Here is a 20000-nt window from a genome sequence, read left to right as displayed (position 1 = left end):
GCCCCGAGTCCGCTAGACGAGTCCGCTAGACCTGTGCCCCGAGTCCGCTAGACCTGTGCCCCGAGTCCTCTAGACCTGTGCCCCGAGTCCTCTAGACCTGTGCCCCGAGTCCTCTAGACCTGGACCCCGAGTCCGCTAGACCTGGGCCCCGAGTCCTCTAGACCTGGGCCCCGAGTCCTCTAGACCTGGACCCCGAGTCCTCTAGACCTGGGCCCCGAGTCCGCTGGAGCAGATTAAATGCATACAAACATATTTATTGTGTTACAACCCGGCTCAGACGGCAACATGGAGACCAGTTAACCACGTTAGTCATTTATTTAAAGAACACAACTAGGTTAACACAAAGGAGCTGATTGGCTGTCTGGAGAGCAGCCAATCAGGAGAGCCCTCTGTCTTCAGGTGCCTCCAGGCTCAGGTGTGGCTCATCAGCTGATGAACAGCCTGAAAGACAAAAGGACCCAGACTGTATGTGTATGTGTATGTGTATGTGTGTGTGTGTGTGTGTGTGTATGTGTGTGTCAGACGCACTAGATGGCCCCAGACCTCCACCTTCTCTTGTCTCCAGGTGGAGTAAGATCTTCAAGTCCCGGATCATTCAGACCATCGCTCTCTATGGGAACACTTCCTTCATGGTGGCCATCGCCATCCTCGTCTTCCTGCTCATCGGTATGTGTGGAAATAATGATCTTTCTCAGTGAGGTTCTTATTCTACTGGTAAATATTGAGAATTAATGATCTTATTTCTGTCTTTAAAAAGTCTTAAAGCTGCATTCTCTCTCCTGACCACCATCCTCTTATATACATGATGTGTGTGTGTGTGTGTGTGTGTGTGTGTGTGTGTGTGTGTGTGTGTGTGTAGATGCGTTCCGTGAGGTGAGGAAGTACAGCGTGACGGAGAAGGTGGATCTCACCAACAACCCGATTGCCATTGAACACATTCACATGAAGCTGTTCAGAGCTCAGAGGAACGAGTACATCGCCGGCTTCGCCCTGCTGCTCTGCCTGTGAGACACACACACACACACACACACACACACACAGGAACATGTGCACTGTAACACACACACGGAGAGCGACGTTCTAAATGCAGAGGAATTTTACAGTTAGATGGAAAGAATGAGCAGCTGTGTGTGTGTGTGTGTTTGGACACACACACACACACACGGAGCTTGTAGGTGTGGCTCTGCCTCTGATTGGCTGACGGTCTCGTTTCTTCTTCGTGGTTCTGGAGTTATTTAAGTTGATAAATGACGAACTCTTGTTGCACGATCAATACGTGAAATCCACGACACTCGCGATGCCTTCAGGCTCCGTTCATACAACTGATTATGTGATCGGGTGCTGTGGCGGCGCTCGGCCTGCAGGGGGCGGGGCTCGGCCTGCAGGGGGCGGGGCTCGGCCTGCAGGGGGCGGGGCTCGGCAGCAGCTGCTGTAACGGGAGGACTCCAGCGTTTAGACCGAGCCCGTTTCTCACCGGCGGAAACATCGGGAACGGAAAGAACCCGATTTGGGTTTTTAAAGATTAACGTCTTCGCAACAAGTTGACGTTAGCGTAGCTTAGCATCAAACTCCAGAAAACGAGCTTTAAAAGTTCAGGTTTATTTCTGTTTATTTTGATTCAAATCCGTTTTATTAAAGTTCATTGTTGCGTCAACAAGTTATTCAACACGAATACTTAAAGTTCAACATGTTGGAACTCCCCCCCCCCCCCCCCCCCCCACCCCCCCACCCCCCCTCCTAATGATGACATCATCACACACACCTCAACTAGGAAATGTCAAGTGTGTGTCTGGCTATATTGGGTGGTGTATAATGTGTTGAGACATCACCCTGTGACGGATGACTTGATTTACCACACACACACACACACACACAGACACACACACACACACACACTGTTTATCAGCCAGAAGCTGTAAAATAACGTGAGTTTTCCATCTTTCTGACGGTCCTTGAACACATCAAACATTTAATTTTCTACGCGTCTCATTTAAAATCTCTTTCAAATAATCTGTTTGCTTTAATCAAATTGTGTTAAAACATTTAATTCTGAGCTCCTCATCATGATTCATGATTCTGAGACCAACAAATCTGAAACTTTGAACGGTTTAATATTTACAAACATTGTTTTAAAATAACGTTGAATCATGAATTGAAGACGAGACTTTTTTACGGTTGCTCTTTATTCAGATGTGGGCGTGTGCCCTCGCTGACTCCTCCCCCTTTGCGTCCCCCCAGCTTGCTGCGTCGCATCGCCACCCTGCTCTCCCAGCAGGCCACGCTCATGGCGTCCAACGAGGCCTTCAAGAAGCAGGCGGAGGGCGCCAGCAACGCCGCCAAGAAGTACATGGAGGACAACGAGCTGCTGCAGGAGGTGCTTATACTTATATTATTATATTAATATTTTTATGTGACCCAAGAGGTGACGACTCGTGTTGCGTTCATGAAATGAAACAAAATGGTAGAAACGTGTTTTGAGATGCTGCTGTTCCTTCAGCTCACCAGAGGGGGGCAGCACTGATCTAGTGCCCACATAAACACCGCACACATTCAGAGACACACTCATTCAACAATGTGGATACACACACACGCACACACACACGCACACACACACACTCACTGGTAACTTGACCGATGTAAAGATCACCACGTCCTCTGCTGCTAAAAGGAGAGAGTGCTTCATCCGCATGTGACACACACACACACACACAATGACGCACACATGACTACACACACTGATACACACACATATTTACACACACTGATACACACACATATTTACACACACTGATACACACGTATATTTACACACACACATATATTTACACACATATTTACATACATATATTTACACACATATCTCTACACACACATCTCTACACACTGATACACACACATATTTACACACACTGATACACACACTGATACACACACATATTTACACACAATAAAATAGAGTATTTCATCCTTTCAGGGTCCAAACTGTCGTTAACTGAAGCTGATGATTTATCAAAGATAGTTTGTGATTAAAGAGGCGTCACTCTGAGGCTTCTGTAGTCCCAACGGAGTGAGGCCTCTGTTCAGAGGCTCTTTGAGGACCGTTTTCAATCTTCTTGTAATCAATAATTTAATATATAATTATATAATTAATTATTAATAAAAAATATAATTTATTAATGATGTGTTGGGTGAGCCACATGGGAGTGAAACCGTCAGCCAATCAGAGAGCAGGATGAATCTGGAGCGGCTGTCTATGAACAGCTGCTCGTCTCCAAACACACACCGACTTCTTCTTCATGTGGTGAAGCTGTGAGAACTTTATTAATTATTCTTTAGGGACTTTGAGCAGTTATTGTTGTATCTTACAATTATAAGATATTAATTAAGGTGTAAATAAACATATTTAAAAATGCAAAACATAAACAAAGTCAGAGTTAATGTATGTTTAATCTGTTATTTATTAAAGTCTTTAATCTGTGTGCAGGCTGTTTACTTCAATATTATTATTTATACAAACTGGATGTTTGTGCACCAACAGGACGGAAGCTTTTATGAAACTTATTTTTCACAATAAAAGTCTTGTTGGGGAAACAAAGTCCGCTGCAAGGCTGGAGAGCTTTTAATTTGAAGTGCGTGTTAATTAATCTTTCTAAACGTTTTAATTTGAACCTTCTCGAGGAAATAAACGTTAAATGTAAAACTTTTTTTGTGTGTTTTTCGTCTCGACAGAAACTTCGTGACGCCGGAGTCGAGCTGCCGGCGGCCGGAAAGAAAGGAGGCGCGCCGCAGGAGGAGAACAAGACCCTGAAGGAGGAGGTGAAGACCCTGAAGGAGGAGCTGGACGCCTCCAAGAAGGGTGAGGAGCAAGAACTCCTTTACTCAGAGTACCACAGTGGGGAAGTACTCGTGTTACGGATCAATAAACTCATCAAAATATGAGCCTGAACGCACCATCATGTCACTGAAGAGCCTGAACGCATCATCATGTCACTGATGTGAGCCTGAATGCCTCATGTAATAAAGTGAACCTCTGATGGTTCTCCGTTAGCAATACTGCTAACGTTACTAGCTAACGTCTAACATGTTACTAGCTAACGTCTAACATGTTACTAGCTAACGTCTAACATGTTACTAGCTAACGTCTAACATGTTACTAGCTAACGTCTAACATGTTACTAGTTAACGTCTAACATGTTACTAGTTAACGTCTAATGTTACTAGCTAACGTCTAACATGTTACTAGCTAACGTCTAACATGTTACTAGCTAACGTCTAACATGTTACTAGCTAACGTCTAACGTTACTAGCTAACGTCTAACATGTTACTAGCTAACGTTACTAGCTAACGTCTAACATGTTACTAGCTAACGCTACTAGCTCTCCTCCTGCTCAGTTCAGTAAGTTGAAGCTGAGGGAAGAAACAGTTTCTGAGCCCGTCGGTGTTTGTGGGCTTGCGTTGTCTTTCTGAGTCCACAATGATCTCCTTGCTCTTTCCCGCGTTGAGGGCCAGGTTGTTGGCGCACTACGCCGCCAGTTGCCGGACCTCCTCCCTGTAGGCCGACTCCTCCTCCTCGTTGAGGACCACGACCGCTGTGTCGTCTGCAAACTTGTCGTTGGTGTTAGAAACGTGTGCAGAGGCCTCGGCCCTGTGGAACGCCTGAGGAGGGTCTGGCACGGTTGAGGTGGTTTTGAAGCAGCTGCTCGGTCCAGCGACAGGTGGAAGATGTCAGCTGCCCAGCACAGGCCTTAAGCGCCGTCCAGGGATGCCTTCAGGGACACGTTGGTGGGGGAGAGGGGCAGGTGGTCTGCAGGGGGCACAGTCTTGCTGGCCTCCTTCTCCTGGTTGTCCCTGTTAATGCCTTGCCACATGAGTCGGGGGTCTGAGTTGTTGTTGAAGTTCTCCTCAGTCCTCATTGTGGCTCAGTTTGGCCCTCTTGATGCTCCCCCCCACCCCCACCCCCCCTCAGGTTGGCCCTCTTGATGCCCCCCCTCAGCTTGGCCCTCTTGATGCCCCCCCTCAGCTTGGCCCTCTTGATGCCCCCCCCCCTCAGGTTGGCCCTCTTGATGCTCCCCACCCCCCCTCAGGTTGGCCCTCTTGATGCCCCCCCCCCCTCAGCTTGGCCCTCTTGATGCCCCCCCTCAGGTTGGCCCTCTTGATGCTCCCCCCCCCCCCACCCCCCCCTCAGGTTGGCCCTCTTGATGCCCCCCCCCCTCAGCTTGGCCCTCTTGATGCCCCCCCCTCAGCTTGGCCCTCTTGATGCCCCCCCCTCAGCTTGGCCCTCTTGATGCCCCCCTCAGCTTGGCCCTCTTGATGCCCCCCTTCTTTGTAGTCCTCAGCCATGTTGGTGTAACGTGGTCCAGGGTCTTGTCTGCTCTAGTGGGGCAGGAGACATGTTTGGATTGGTTGAAGTGCCCCGCCACAATAAAGGCTGCCTCCGGGGTTTAGTCTGTAGTGGCTAATGGCAACATGCAGTTCCTTCATTGCTAGCTTAGCATTAGCATCCGGAGGGATTCATGCTGCAGATGTGAACTTGATGAGGTCAGCAGAGCAGGGACTCGATTAAAGCAGCGCAACAAGCTTTGTTTATAGAAATGCACAGGCCCCGCCTCTTTATAGAAATGCACAGGCCCCGCCTCTTTATAGAAATGCACAGGCCCCGCCTCTTTATAGAAATGCACAGGCCCCGCCTCTTTATAGAAATGCACGTTCCACTGGACAACTTTATTTACACCGTGACGGTTAACGATGGACTTCATGTTCGCAGCGCTACAGAAGTCGGACAGTGACGTTCGTGCGATGAAGAAACAGGCGGAGAATCTGACGGTGGAGTACGACCGTCTGCTGGAGGAACACAGCAAACTGCTGGTAACACACACACACACACACACACACACACTAACCAGAGGTAAAGTTATTTACTGTCATTACTTTATGGTTTCAAATCTTCAATACAGCGTGATGTTCTTTTATTAATTATGGTCATTCAGAGTCAAACAGACCATAAAGCAGGGGACGCTTTAGGGCGGGGCTACAAGGTGATTGACAGGTCTCTAAGTCACTGCTCCTCAGTCCTCGCCCGTGTTTTTACCGCCCTGTTCTCTGTCTGCAGGCCACCAGCGACAAGAAGTCCGACTGAGGAGACGGCGTCTCTTCCACCGACGGTGTCACGTCTGCTCTGGATGAACTGATCTGGTTATTCTACGTGGTTCAAATATAATATAATGTTTAAGATCTCGTCGCTCGTTTGTGAAACTTTGTTTTGATTTTCCATTTCACTTTGAGTTGATTTATGAGAAACTTTAATTCCACGCGCTCAAGACTCGAAGTAGAGTTTAAATATTCCACGTTCTTTGAACTTTACGGGAGTCGGTAGTTAAACGTCGGCTTTATACGAGCTCAATCGCCACGGTAACGTCAAAGTATGCGTATATATCTTTATACATGTGTGCATATACACTCAGTCTAAACTCTAGTTCTGCTCGTACAAAGTGATCCGTCGTTATCGTCATAAACACGGTTTGGAAAAACGTTTTTTTTCAGTTTTATTGTTTACGGTTCAACGTTTTTTGTTTTGAGATCTTCGACTTTAAACATCGGAAGTCGTGACTCTTGGTTTTTTTTTCCTTTCTTGCGGGACAGAAATGTTTCACGAGGAACTAAAATCCTGTTTAAAGAGTCAGAATGTTCAGAGAGAAGAATGATGAAGAGGAAGAGGAAGATGAAGTCGTTCCCAAGTACAAATTGTTGTGAATTTGAGAATTTAAAGAACAAGTTATATTTTTTTATAGACTTTGATCTTTCTCTACATCTTCTTCCTCTGGAATATTAATGATAATCAAAAGATGTCGTTTAAAACAAACAAATATACATTTTTGTCACTGACCGTCCATCTGAAAAGTGGTTTGGTTAAAATAATCTGAACTAAACATCCAGACAGGAAGTTGACGGACTCTACTTCCTGTTGTGGTGTTTTAGTCACATGACGACCACCCTTTTCTTTTCTTTTTGAAAATCCTTTTTTGTCACCTGATTTTTGTTTTGACATTTTATTCCAGACGTCGTTCGTGTCGCGGCTAACGAACGGTTGAGTCCACAAGGTTCTCACTTGCTTCTTTGCTTCACTCTGTTTGAAACGCTTCGTTTGAGCCTGAATGTACGCTTATTATTATTATTATTATTATTATTATTTTAGTGTTTACATGCTTTGACGCTTTATTCTGAAACACAAACTTGAGACCAAATCACGTTCATATTTCTGTATTCTACTTTTCTGTGCTTTTATTTTCTCATGTTCAGGTGCATCATGGGAAGTCTGAGGTGCATGATGGGAAGTCTTGAGGTGAACTGTATCTCAAAGTATGAAGTGCTAAAAATAAAGCTGCTTCTGCAGAGTCGAAGGTTTCTTCTTTGTGTGTCTGTCCAATGAACATGAAAGAAGAAGAACTTTATTTATTAAATACAGTATATAATGGTGTCTGTACACTCTGTGGTACTAGTCCTGCAGTAAAGTACCTGTACACTCTGTGGTACTAGTCCTACAGTAAAGTACCTGTACACTCTGTGGTACTAGTCCTACAGTAAAGTACCTGTACACTCTGTGGTACTAGTACTAGTCCTACAGTAAAGTACCTGTACACACTGTGGTACTAGTCCTGCAGTAAAGTACCTGTACACTCTGTGGTACTAGTACTAGTCCTACAGTAAAGTACCTGTACACTCTGTGGTACTAGTCCTACAGTAAAGTACCTGTACACACTGTGGTACTAGTCCTACAGTAAAGTACCTGTACACTCTGTGGTACTAGTACTAGTCCTACAGTAAAGTACCTGTACACTCTGTGGTACTAGTACTAGTCCTACAGTAAAGTACCTGTACACTCTGTGGTACTAGTCCTACAGTAAAGTACCTGTACACTCTGTGGTACTAGTCCTACAGTAAAGTACCTGTACACTCTGTGGTACTAGTACTAGTCCTACAGTAAAGTACCTGTACACTCTGTGGTACTAGTCCTACAGTAAAGTACCTGTACACTCTGTGGTACTAGTCCTACAGTAAAGTACCTGTACACTCTGTGGTACTAGTACTAGTCCTACAGTAAAGTACCTGTACACTCTGTGGTACTAGTCCTGCAGTAAAGTACCTGTACACACTGTGGTACTAGTACTAGTCCTGCAGTAAAGTACCTGTACACACTGTGGTACTAGTACTAGTCCTGCAGTAAAGTACCTGTACACACTGTGGTACTAGTACTAGTCCTGCAGTAAAGTACCTGTACACTCTGTGGTACTAGTACTAGTCCTGCAGTAAAGTACCTGTACACTCTGTGGTACTAGTACTAGTCCTACAGTAAAGTACCTGTACACTCTGTGGTACTAGTACTAGTCCTACAGTAAAGTACCTGTACACTCTGTGGTACTAGTCCTACAGTAAAGTACCTGTACACTCTGTGGTACTAGTCCTACAGTAAAGTACCTGTACACTCTGTGGTACTAGTACTAGTCCTACAGTAAAGTACCTGTACACTCTGTGGTACTAGTCCTACAGTAAAGTACCTGTACACTCTGTGGTACTAGTCCTACAGTAAAGTACCTGTACACTCTGTGGTACTAGTACTAGTCCTACAGTAAAGTACCTGTACACTCTGTGGTACTAGTCCTGCAGTAAAGTACCTGTACACACTGTGGTACTAGTACTAGTCCTGCAGTAAAGTACCTGTACACACTGTGGTACTAGTACTAGTCCTGCAGTAAAGTACCTGTACACACTGTGGTACTAGTACTAGTCCTGCAGTAAAGTACCTGTACACTCTGTGGTACTAGTACTAGTCCTGCAGTAAAGTACCTGTACACACTGTGGTACTAGTACTAGTCCTGCAGTAAAGTACCTGTACACACTGGTACTAGTACTAGTCCTGCAGTACTTCCTCGTGTCTAAACTTAGCGTCTCGGCCCGGCAGCTGTTGGTCTGGACGCCGGTCGGCTTTGGGAACCGGTTTGAGCCGGTTTGAGCCGCTCCGCTTCCCCCGATCGGTTTTCACTGGCGAGCCGAGAACCTTTGGCCAAAAGAACGTCTTCGTATTTCTGTCTTCTGTTTCCTGGAAGTTCAGTTTAAAGACGTCTCCACCAGACTACCGTCACTACGCCATGAACAGACTGTCCTCGTCTACTTCCTGTCCTCGTCTATTTGTCTTAGTCCTGTCCTCGTCTACTTCCTGTCCTCGTCTATTTGTCTTAGTCCTCGTCTACTTGTCTACTTCCTGTCCTCGTCTACTTGTCTTAGTCCTGTCCTCGTCTACTTCCTGTCCTCATGTTAGTCCTGTCTTCGTCTACTTCCTGTCCTCGTCTATTTGTCTTAGTCCTCATCTACTTGTCTTAGTCCTCGTCTACTTGTCTACTTCCTGTCCTCGTCTACTTGTCTTAGTCCTGTCCTCGTCTACTTCCTGTCCTCATGTTAGTCCTGTCTTCGTCTACTTCCTGTCCTCGTCTACTCCTTGTCCACTTCCTGTCCTCATGTTAGTCCTGTCTTCGTCTACTTCCTGTCCTCGTCTACTCCTTGTCCTTGTCTACTTCCTGTCCTCATGTTAGTCCTGTCTTCGTCTACTTCCTGTCCTCGTCTACTTGTCTTAGTCCTCGTCTACTTGTCTACTTCCTGTCCTCGTCTACTTTTCTTAGTCCTGTCCTCGTCTACTTCCTGTCCTCATGTTAGTCCTGTCTTCGTCTACTTCCTGTCCTCGTCTACTCCTTGTCCTTGTCTACTTCCTGTCCTCATGTTAGTCCTGTCTTCGTCTACTTCCTGTCCTCGTCTACTTCCTGTCCTCATGTTAGTCCTGTCTTCGTCTACTTCCTGTCCTCGTCTACTTCCTGTCCTCATGTTAGTCCTGTCTTCGTCTACTTCCTGTCCTCGTCTACTCCTTGTCCTCGTCTACTTCCTGTCCTCTACTTCCTGTCCTCATGTTAGTCCTGTCCTCCTCTACTTCCTGTCTTCTACTTCCTTTCCTCATGTTAGTCCTGTCTTCGTCTACTTCCTGTCCTCGTCTACTTGTCTTAGTCCTGTCCTCGTCTACTTCCTGTCCTCATGTTAGTCCTGTCCTCGTCTACTTCCTGTTCTCGTCTATTTGTCTTAGTCCTGTCCTCGTCTACTTGTCTTAGTCCTGTCCTCCTACTTCCTGTCCTCATGTTAGTCCTGTCTTCGTCTACTTCCTGTCCTCGTCTATTTGTCTTAGTCCTGTCCTCCTCTACTTCCTGTCCTCATGTTAGTCCTGTCCTCGTCTACTTCCTGTCCTTGTCTATTTGTCTTAGTCCTCGTCTACTTCCTGTCCTCGTCTACTTGTCTTAGTCCTCGTCTACTTCCTGTCCTCTACTTCCTGTCCTCATGTTAGTCCTGTCTTCGTCTACTTCCTGTCCTCGTCTATTTGTCTTAGTCCTCGTCTACTTCCTGTCCTCGTCTACTTGTCTTAGTCCTCGTCTACTTCCTGTCCTCTACTTCTTGTCCTCATGTTAGTCCTGTCTTCGTCTACTTCCTGTCCTCATGTTAGTCCTGTCCTCCTCTACTTCCTGTCCTCATGTTAGTCCTGTCTTCGTCTACTTCCTGTCCTCGTCTACTCCTTGTCCTCGTCTACTTCCTGTCCTCTACTTCCTGTCCTCATGTTAGTCCTGTCCTCGTCTACTTGTCTTAGTCCTGTCCTTGTCTACTTCCTGTCCTCATGTTAGTCCTGTCTTCGTCTACTTCCTGTCCTCGTCTACTCCTTGTCCTTGTCTACTTCCTGTCCTCATGTTAGTCCTGTCTTCGTCTACTTCCTGTCCTCGTCTACTTGTCTTAGTCCTCGTCTACTTGTCTACTTCCTGTCCTCGTCTACTTTTCTTAGTCCTGTCCTCGTCTACTTCCTGTCCTCATGTTAGTCCTGTCTTCGTCTACTTCCTGTCCTCGTCTACTCCTTGTCCTTGTCTACTTCCTGTCCTCATGTTAGTCCTGTCTTCGTCTACTTCCTGTCCTCGTCTACTTCCTGTCCTCATGTTAGTCCTGTCCTCGTCTACTTCCTGTCCTCATGTTAGTCCTGTCTTCGTCTACTTCCTGTCCTCGTCTACTCCTTGTCCTCGTCTACTTCCTGTCCTCTACTTCCTGTCCTCATGTTAGTCCTGTCCTCCTCTACTTCCTGTCTTCTACTTCCTTTCCTCATGTTAGTCCTGTCTTCGTCTACTTCCTGTCCTCGTCTACTTGTCTTAGTCCTGTCCTCGTCTACTTCCTGTCCTCATGTTAGTCCTGTCCTCGTCTACTTCCTGTTCTCGTCTATTTGTCTTAGTCCTGTCCTCGTCTACTTGTCTTAGTCCTGTCCTCCTACTTCCTGTCCTCATGTTAGTCCTGTCTTCGTCTACTTCCTGTCCTCGTCTATTTGTCTTAGTCCTGTCCTCCTCTACTTCCTGTCCTCATGTTAGTCCTGTCCTCGTCTACTTCCTGTCCTCGTCTATTTGTCTTAGTCCTCGTCTACTTCCTGTCCTCGTCTACTTGTCTTAGTCCTCGTCTACTTCCTGTCCTCTACTTCCTGTCCTCATGTTAGTCCTGTCTTCGTCTACTTCCTGTCCTCGTCTATTTGTCTTAGTCCTCGTCTACTTCCTGTCCTCGTCTACTTGTCTTAGTCCTCGTCTACTTCCTGTCCTCTACTTCCTGTCCTCATGTTAGTCCTGTCCTCCTCTACTTCCTGTCCTCATGTTAGTCCTGTCTTCGTCTACTTCCTGTCCTCGTCTACTCCTTGTCCTCGTCTACTTCCTGTCCTCTACTTCCTGTCCTCATGTTAGTCCTGTCCTCGTCTACTTGTCTTAGTCCTGTCCTCGTCTACTTCCTGTCCTCATGTTAGTCCTGTCTTCGTCTACTTCCTGTCCTCGTCTACTCCTTGTCCTCGTCTACTTCCTGTCCTCTACTTCCTGTCCTCATGTTAGTCCTGTCTTCGTCTACTTCCTGTCCTTGTCCTCGTCTACTTCCTGTCCTCATGTTAGTCCTGTCCTCGTCTACTTCCTGTCCTCATGTTAGTCCTGTCTTCGTCTACTTCCTGTCCTCGTCTACTCCTTGTCCTCGTCTACTTCCTGTCCTCTACTTCCTGTCCTCATGTTAGTCTTGTCTTCGTCTACTTCCTGTCCTCGTCTACTCCTTGTCCTCGTCTACTTCCTGTTCTCATGTTAGTCCTGTCCTCGTCTACTTCCTGTCCTCATGTTAGTCCTGTCTTCGTCTACTTCCTGTCCTCGTCTACTCCTTGTCCTCGTCTACTTCCTGTCCTCATGTTAGTCCTGTCCTCGTCTACTTCCTGTCCTCATGTTAGTCCTGTCTTCGTCTACTTCCTGTCCTCGTCTACTCCTTGTCCTCGTCTACTTCCTGTCCTCTACTTCCTGTCCTCATGTTAGTCCTGTCCTCGTCTACTCCTTGTCCTCGTCTACTTCCTGTCCTCCTCTACTTCCTTTCCTCATGTTAGTCCTGTCTTCGTCTACTTCCTGTCCTTGTCCTCGTCTACTTCCTGTCCTCATGTTAGTCCTGTCCTCGTCTACTTCCTGTCCTCATGTTAGTTCTGTCCTCGTCTACTTCCTGTCCTCATGTTAGTCCTGTCTTCGTCTACTTCCTGTCCTCGTCTACTCCTTGTCCTCCTCTACTTCCTGTCCTCATGTTAGTCCTGTCTTCGTCTACTTCCTGTCCTCGTCTACTCCTTGTCCTCGTCTACTTCCTGTCCTCATGTTAGTCCTGTCCTCGTCTACTTCCTGTCCTCATGTTAGTCCTGTCCTCCTCTACTTCCTGTCCTCATGTTAGTCCTGTCTTTGTCTACTTCCTGTCCTCGTCTACTCCTTGTCCTCGTCTACTTCCTGTCCTCTACTTCCTGTCCTCATGTTAGTCCTGTCTTCGTCTACTTCCTGTCCTCGTCTACTTCCTGTCCTCTACTTCCTTTCCTCATGTTAGTCCTGTCTTCGTCTACTTCCTGTCCTTGTCTACTTCCTGTCAATCTATCCTTCGATATGTGAACATTTTCAAACTTTAACTCTGTTGGATAAAGATGTCAAAATCCTAGAAATAAAATACAAAATAATAATAATAATTCAGTAAGATAATAATAAATAGGTATACTAATAAGCTGAACCTTTTCTCTTCACTAAAACTCAAACACACCCAGTAACCACGGAGACGGATCAGCTGTCATGAATTAGTTTTATTGCGTTGTTGACGAGCACAGTGATCACAGCATGGAGACCCTCACAGGGGTCAAAGGTCAATGAAACACAGGTGACATCATCAGGGCTCGGAGTTAACTGACATCATCGACTAAGTCGGCGAGTTTTTATTTAATATTTTTGGCTGGTGACTCGTTAACGTAGAGTCCCGAGTGTCGTTAGTACACAGCTACTAATGGATCAATCTACAGATCGGCTCTAATCGATCGTCTAGTCTACGGCTCTGGATGGAAGACAGGAAGTCACAGGAAGTCACAGGAAGTCACAGGAAGTCACAGGAAGTCACAGGAAGTCACAGGAAGTCACAGGAAGTCACAGGAAGTCACAAATCACAACACGAACGGCGTCAGCGAGTTTCAGCTGGAAACGTCTTCAGACAAATAAAACTACAGCTCCCATGATGCTTTGCTAGAGGTGAACAACTACAGCTCCCATGATGCTTTGCTAGAGGTGAACAACTACAGCTCCCATGATGCTTTGCTAGAGGTAACTGGTGAGTATAATATAAGTGAGTGACAGTTTTCTTCTTCTGTGACTTCTGATTTTAGTTTCTGTGAAACGAGACCTTCAGGGACTCGTTTCCTGACGTGGAGTTTCCAGCTCAAACACGAAGGGAGTTCCGGCCAGAGGAGAGCGCCCCCTGCTGGTTCCACTGATCCGACCTCAAGGTCAGAAACGTTTTTTATTTCAGGAGCACCAGCGACATTATAAAAAAAACAGCCCGTTGTGTCGAGAAAAGAAATAAACTTCTTCCGTATTTGCTTCTTTTTATTTTTGGAGGTTAAAAAACACTTTGGCAATGTTTTTGGCTATAAAATCAGTGGCACTATTTTTCAAAAAGTATCTAAAAACAACAATAATAAACGAAGCTGAAATAAACGTTGAAACCAGCCGACGGTGAAGTTTGTCGGACAGAATCGATGATGCAAATTTATTTAGTTCTTTACAGTTTTAGGTTTAAGGGTCCAGATATTTGAATTAAAAAAGTTGAAATGTTTGACGTCACCAAAGTTCATTTTGTAATTTTTGTATTTAAAAAAAAATTATTGTGCTGTTAGAAGTCTGAGAGAAATCCTTTTATTATCATTAATGTTTGTATTTATTTATATTTATTCATGTAGTCTAAAAACACTAAATTAATTTTTATTTTCTTTACAAACAAATAGTCATTTTTTTATTATATTTAATTGAATTTTTGAGAATTAAACAGGAAATATATATATATATATATATATATATATATATATATATATATATATATATATATATATATTGGTGGATGTATTAACTATCTAATATTTATTTTGGGTTGAAAAACCCACATCATTCTCCAGTGAGAAGAACAATTCACCTTTTATTTTCTTAAATAAATGTGACTTCCTGTCAGGTTTCCAGTTTTAAATCAAAGATTCTGTCACAACAAAGTTTTTGTATTTTTTTTGGCAGAAGAGCACAAAGACAAAATGACACGAAATATCAGATTTTGGTACTTTTTCATTTTCTCAACAGTTTTTTAATATGTAAATATAAATATATATATTTATATTTACATATTTTTTTATTTTGTCTTAATTTATTTAAATATTTTCCGTTTCTGACCCACCAGGCTCCAGAGATGAGACCTTTCAAAATAAAAGACTCAGTTAGAGTTAAAGTTTCTATAAAATTCTGCCCGTTAGTTTGATTAATGAAATATTAATTACTTAATTATCAGTGGTACTTGACAATAATCAATAATCGTATTAGTTTTAATAGTCAGTAATAATCTGTCACTTAAAATCATCGCTCAGCTGAAGAGCTGCAATAGTTTCATTAGTTTAATGTTTAAACGCTTAATTCACATTTTATATTTTAATATTGATTACATTTCTCACTGATGTTTTCAGTCGATAACTGAAGCTCCCACTGACTTCTGGGATATGTAGTTTTAGTTTTACTGAGCAGCACCCGATTGAGGTTGCTGTCCAGCTGGATTATTATTATTATTATTGTTGTTGTTCTGCCTGTTTCAGTCCAAACAAACAACTTATTTATTATTAAAACCTCTTTATTTCACCAGCTGACATGATGTGGAACACATGAAGTTTAATTCTATGAAATGAGCTGATTCAATAGTTTTTTTCTGCTTTTAAATAATAATAATGATAATAATAATAATAATAATAATGTGAGGGGGGGGGGGGGGGGTCGCTGATATCCAGGAAAACACAGAGAAAAATAAATCCTCTAAAACTCTAAAACTCTTCAAACTCTTGAGCACTTTGAAAATTAGAAATTAAAAAAAAAAGAAGAAAAATTAAAGATTCCCTTTCGTGGTGCATTCAGGGACACACAAAGCAAAGCCTCAACGTCACTGCATCGCAGCAAAACCCACCAAAATAAAAGCCCCGCTCCCCGCCGCTTGTTCACATGAGCCGGTCAGACGGTGTTTAAAGGCCTCGCAGCACCGACACAATATAAACACATCAAATATAATACTTTAAATTAATTACAGAAATGCGACGCTTTTAAAACCGTTTTTGTTCATTTTTTTGTTACTGGAGTGAAACTTTTTAAATGTTCATGTGTCACATTTTGAGAATCTTAAAGTCATCGGTGTTGCAGAACCTTTAAAGCTGCAACGAGAAGCAGGCAAGGAGGGAAATGCTTCCAGAAAAACTTCCCAGAATCCTCTCCTGCCGCCCTGCCGCCGAAACATTTGCATAAAAAGCTGAAGGAAGTTTATTTTGAAAGTCTGAAGTGAGGTAGCCTGAAGCTGGAGCCGCTCGACCGGCTAAAACGTGAACAATCGGCCAGAAATCATCACAATCACATACTGCATCAAATATAGATAATCAATATATATATAGATCTGTTCATACTCAACAAAATAAAAGCCTCCACAAAATAAATCTCTGATTCATTTTACAATATGTAAAACAAAACACAACTTCTTTTTTTTTTTTTTAAAGCAACGTTATCGTACAATGTGCAAATATGTTTTTCTTTCCCCCCCCGCCCCGCCCCGCCCCCTCTGACAGGTGGATGGTTGCTAGGAGACAGAGTTGTAGACATGCCCCGCAGACTGCTGATTGGTTGATTGTAAACCAGGACGTTAAGACAACGACGTTAAGACAACGACGTTAAGACAACAACGTTAACGACGTTAAGACAACGACGTTAAGACAACGACGTTAAAACAACGACGTTAAGACAACGACGTTAAGACAACGACGTTAAAACAACGACGTTAAAACAACGACGTTAAGACAACGACGTTAAGACAACGACGTTAAGACAACGACGTTAAAACGACGTTAAGACAACGACGTTAAGACAACGACGTTAAAACAACGACGTAAGGCAACGCTCGGCTGAGTCCCCCGGCTCTCATCTCTTCACCCGACGGCAATTATACATTTATTATAATCATTTGTATTATTATTCTATTTAATTGTATTATTGTTATACAATAATAATATAATATCTGTGTTGTTGACTTGCTAAACATTTCCAATCAGGATCCCTTTTAATTTAATTAATTCCATTAAATAATATGAATTCCATTTTATTTAATTAAATACATTTGAATGTCTTACATTTAATTGATCAGCTCCATCTTTGTCCTGGTTGAAAGAGTCCAAAACAAACCTGTAATTACATTTTTATTATTTTACAGCGACTGTCTGTTTGACGTTGGGTGGGAGGAGCTCAGCATTGAAGAGTGAACGGGTCATTGGCCGCCCGAGGGGCTGGTCTGGGAACAGTTTTGCTCCGTTTGGCACTTCAGTCGACCCGTGAACACAAGAGGTCAAAGGTCAGAGCCAGCGGGGTTCAGAGCAGCAGCTGTTTGAGTCAATAATAACAGTTTCATTCATGATTTTTAAAGATTATCATCTATTTATGGGTCAATAGAATTGATCAGTAAAATTGCTGTATTTTATTCTTGAACAACAATTCAAAGATGTTCAGCTTCTTAATCAATAGTTCAAAAGCGTTGGTTAGTTTTCCTCAAAGGTTTGAGTGGATTTAGTTTAAAACAATAAGAAAAGTTAAATATCTTTAAATATAAAAATATATTTAAGATGAACGGAGAAGAGTCCCGACTGCTCTGGGATCAGGACTGTCGGGTGCGTTCAGGGACTCACTGGGATTAGTGTGGTGGATTCAGGGGTTTGCTATGTAACGGGAACTCTGCCTCTTTTAAACCTCAGTCCTGCTGCAAAACGTTTAGTGAAAACAACACTCTGGTCTTATGGATACGATCGTATTGATACCAATGACGTTACGAGGGCCAACAAGGAGGTCCTTATCGAGGTGTCCACGAGGAGGTCCTCACGAAGTGTCCACGAGTAGGTCCCCACAAGGAGGTCCTCACGAGGTGTCCACGAGTAGGTCCCCACAAGGAGGTCCTCACAAGGTGTCCACGAGTAGGTCCCCACAAGGAGGTCCCCACAAGGAGGTCCTCACGAGGTGTCCATGAGTAGGTCCCCACAAAGAGGTCCTCACGAGGTGTCCACGAGTAGGTCCCCACAAGGAGGTCCCCACAAGGAGGTCCCCACAAGGAGGTCCCCACAAGGTGTCCACGAGTAGGTCCCCACAAGGAGGTCCTCACGAGGAGGTCCTCCATCCGCTGAGAGGCGCTTAAATGTATTGTGAAACTGTGGTTGACCAGGTCTCTGGACTCAACGGGGTCCAGGGCTCTGGACTTAACGGGGACCAGGGCTCTGGACTTAACGGGGACCAGGGCTCTGGATTTAACGGGGACCAGGGCTCTGGATTTAACGGGGACCAGGGCTCCGTCTCGGTGCAGGTTTTCAGCAGTTTGACGAGTTTTTGCGATGCGGGTAAAAAAACAAAATGGCGGCTTTCACAAAATAAATGTAAACTAAACCGACGTTTGACAGCAGAACTGAAAAGCAGAGAGACACAAACGACCTTTGACCTCTGGGAGTTTTCTGGGGTCAGACAGTCCGTCTGTCTACAACTGTGTCTGAATAGAGCCATCACACACACACACACACACACACACACACACACACAAATGTTTTGACGCACCGATTCATTGTGGTTTGATGTTTAATAGTGTGAGTGTGTGTGTGTGAGTGTGTGTGTGTGTGACACAAAGACTAGATTGCATTGATTCTCTTCATCCAACATGGAGGAAGCTTGACGTTCAGCAGTGTTTTTTCTTCGTTTTAAGCTCCGCCTTCTTTAGCTTCTCCAGCGTTCGACATTTTGTGGGAAAAAAATGAAGCATTTGATCCTTAAAATCTTCAAAGAGAATAATATTTACATTTGTCTGGAGGAGTGGAACCTTCACAGGTGGAGAACCCAGAGTGTGGATATAAAACCTCCTGGAGGAGCTGCAGCGTTCTCTTCTTCTTCTTTTTCTTCTTCTTCTCTGGGTCTGAAACACGGCGGTGTTCCTGGTGAGGACTGGAAGCGGCCAATCAAAGGGCTCGGTGCCCGGTGGAGGCCCCGCCTACATGACGCTCTCGAAGATGATGACCTTGTTGTCGTCGGCGGTGGACAGCGAGCTCAGGGACTTGATGTCGGGGGCCATGTACTCCAGCTGGTGGGCCCCCCACACCGGGGTGGTCAGGTGGGCCCAGCGCTGCAGACAGACAGGAGGAGGACAGACAGGTGAGCCGGGACGTTAAAGAGACAGTAACACACCAATCGGTGCAGCGTTGACAAAAGAGCGTGTAGAAAAAACATAGTATACGTACAGGGTAGTACCAGTACTTTTACTGTGTCTGTGTCCCTCCCAGTGTCTGTGTCCCTCCCAGTGTCTGTGTCCCTCCCAGTGTCTGTGTCCCTCCCAGTGTCTGTATCCCTCCCAGTGTCTGTATCCCTCCCAGTGTCTGTATCCCTCCCAGTGTCTGTGTCCCTCCCAGTGTCTGTATCCCTCCCAGTGTCTGTATCCCTCCCAGTGTCTGTGTCCCTCCCAGTGTCTGTGTCCCTCCCAGTGTCAGTGTCCCTCCCAGTGTCTGTGTCCCTTCCAGTGTCTGTGTCCCTCCCAGTGTCTGTATCCCTCCCAGTGTCTGTGTCCCTCCCAGTGTCTGTGTCCCTCCCAGTGTCTGTATCCCTCCCAGTGTCTGTGTCCCTCCCAGTGTCTGTATCCCTCCCAGTGTCTGTATCCCTCCCAGTGTCTGTATCCCTCCCAGTGTCTGTGTCCCTCCCAGTGTCTGTGTCCCTCCCAGTGTCTGTATCCCTCCCAGTGTCTGTGTCCCTCCCAGTGTCTGTATCCCTCCCAGTGTCTGTGTCCCTCCCAGTGTCTGTGTCCCTCCCAGTGTCTGTGTCCCTCCCAGTGTCTGTGTCCCTCCCAGTGTCTGTATCCCTCCCAGTGTCTGTATCCCTCCCAGTGTCTGTGTCCCTCCCAGTGTCTGTGTCCCTCCCAGTGTCTGTGTCCCTCCCAGTGTCTGTATCCCTCCCAGTGTCTGTGTCCCTCCCAGTGTCTGTATCCCTCCCAGTGTCTGTGTCCCTCCCAGTGTCTGTATCCCTCCCAGTGTCTGTATCCCTCCCAGTGTCTGTATCCCTCCCAGTGTCTCAGTGTCCCTCCCAGTGTCTGTGTCCCTCCCAGTGTCTGTGTCCCTCCCAGTGTCTGTGTCCCTCCCAGTGTCTCAGTGTCCCTCCCAGTGTCTGTATCCCTCCCAGTGTCTGTGTCCCTCCCAGTGTCTGTGTCCCTCCCAGTGTCTGTGTCCCTCCCAGTGTCTTTCATTGTCTCTTTGTCCCTCTCAGTGTCTCCCAGTCCCTCCCAGTGTCTGTGTCCCTCCCAGTGTCTTTCATTGTCTCTTTGTCCCTCTCAGTGT

At 45.2% G+C, this 20000-nt stretch overlaps 2 protein-coding genes across 6 annotated transcripts in view; one reads left to right on the top strand and one right to left on the bottom strand.

The window, feature by feature from the left end:
• Positions 1-7394, top strand: part of bcap31 (B cell receptor associated protein 31) — an 8763-nt gene extending 1369 nt beyond the window's left edge. The window contains exons 2-7 of one of the 2 annotated variants that reach the window (XM_034536412.1): positions 1-666; positions 860-1004; positions 2239-2374; positions 3730-3856; positions 5766-5866; positions 6111-7394. The exon at positions 1-666 is cut by the window's left edge and continues 127 nt beyond it. In XM_034536412.1, coding sequence (XP_034392303.1) covers positions 468-666; positions 860-1004; positions 2239-2374; positions 3730-3856; positions 5766-5866; positions 6111-6137 — 735 coding nt within the window. In that variant the 5' untranslated portion in view covers positions 1-467 and the 3' untranslated portion in view covers positions 6138-7394. The remainder of the gene's footprint in view (positions 667-859; positions 1005-2238; positions 2375-3729; positions 3857-5765; positions 5867-6110) is intronic. The other variant, XM_034536411.1, reaches the window with a different exon arrangement.
• An 8824-nt stretch (positions 7395-16218) lies between these two features.
• The window catches only part of slc6a8 (solute carrier family 6 member 8), a 33415-nt gene continuing 29633 nt past the window's right edge, over positions 16219-20000 (bottom strand). For all 4 annotated transcript variants that reach the window (XM_034536354.1, XM_034536352.1, XM_034536353.1 and 1 more), the window contains one exon: positions 16219-18802. In XM_034536354.1, the coding sequence (XP_034392245.1) occupies positions 18671-18802 (132 nt within the window). In that variant the 3' untranslated portion in view covers positions 16219-18670. The remainder of the gene's footprint in view (positions 18803-20000) is intronic.

This window comes from Cyclopterus lumpus, chromosome 7 (genome assembly GCF_009769545.1).
Source record: "Cyclopterus lumpus isolate fCycLum1 chromosome 7, fCycLum1.pri, whole genome shotgun sequence".
Taxonomy (NCBI): Eukaryota; Metazoa; Chordata; class Actinopteri; order Perciformes; family Cyclopteridae; genus Cyclopterus; species Cyclopterus lumpus.
Note: the sequence above shows the minus strand (reverse complement) of the source record. Positions and strands in the feature narration are given on the sequence as shown.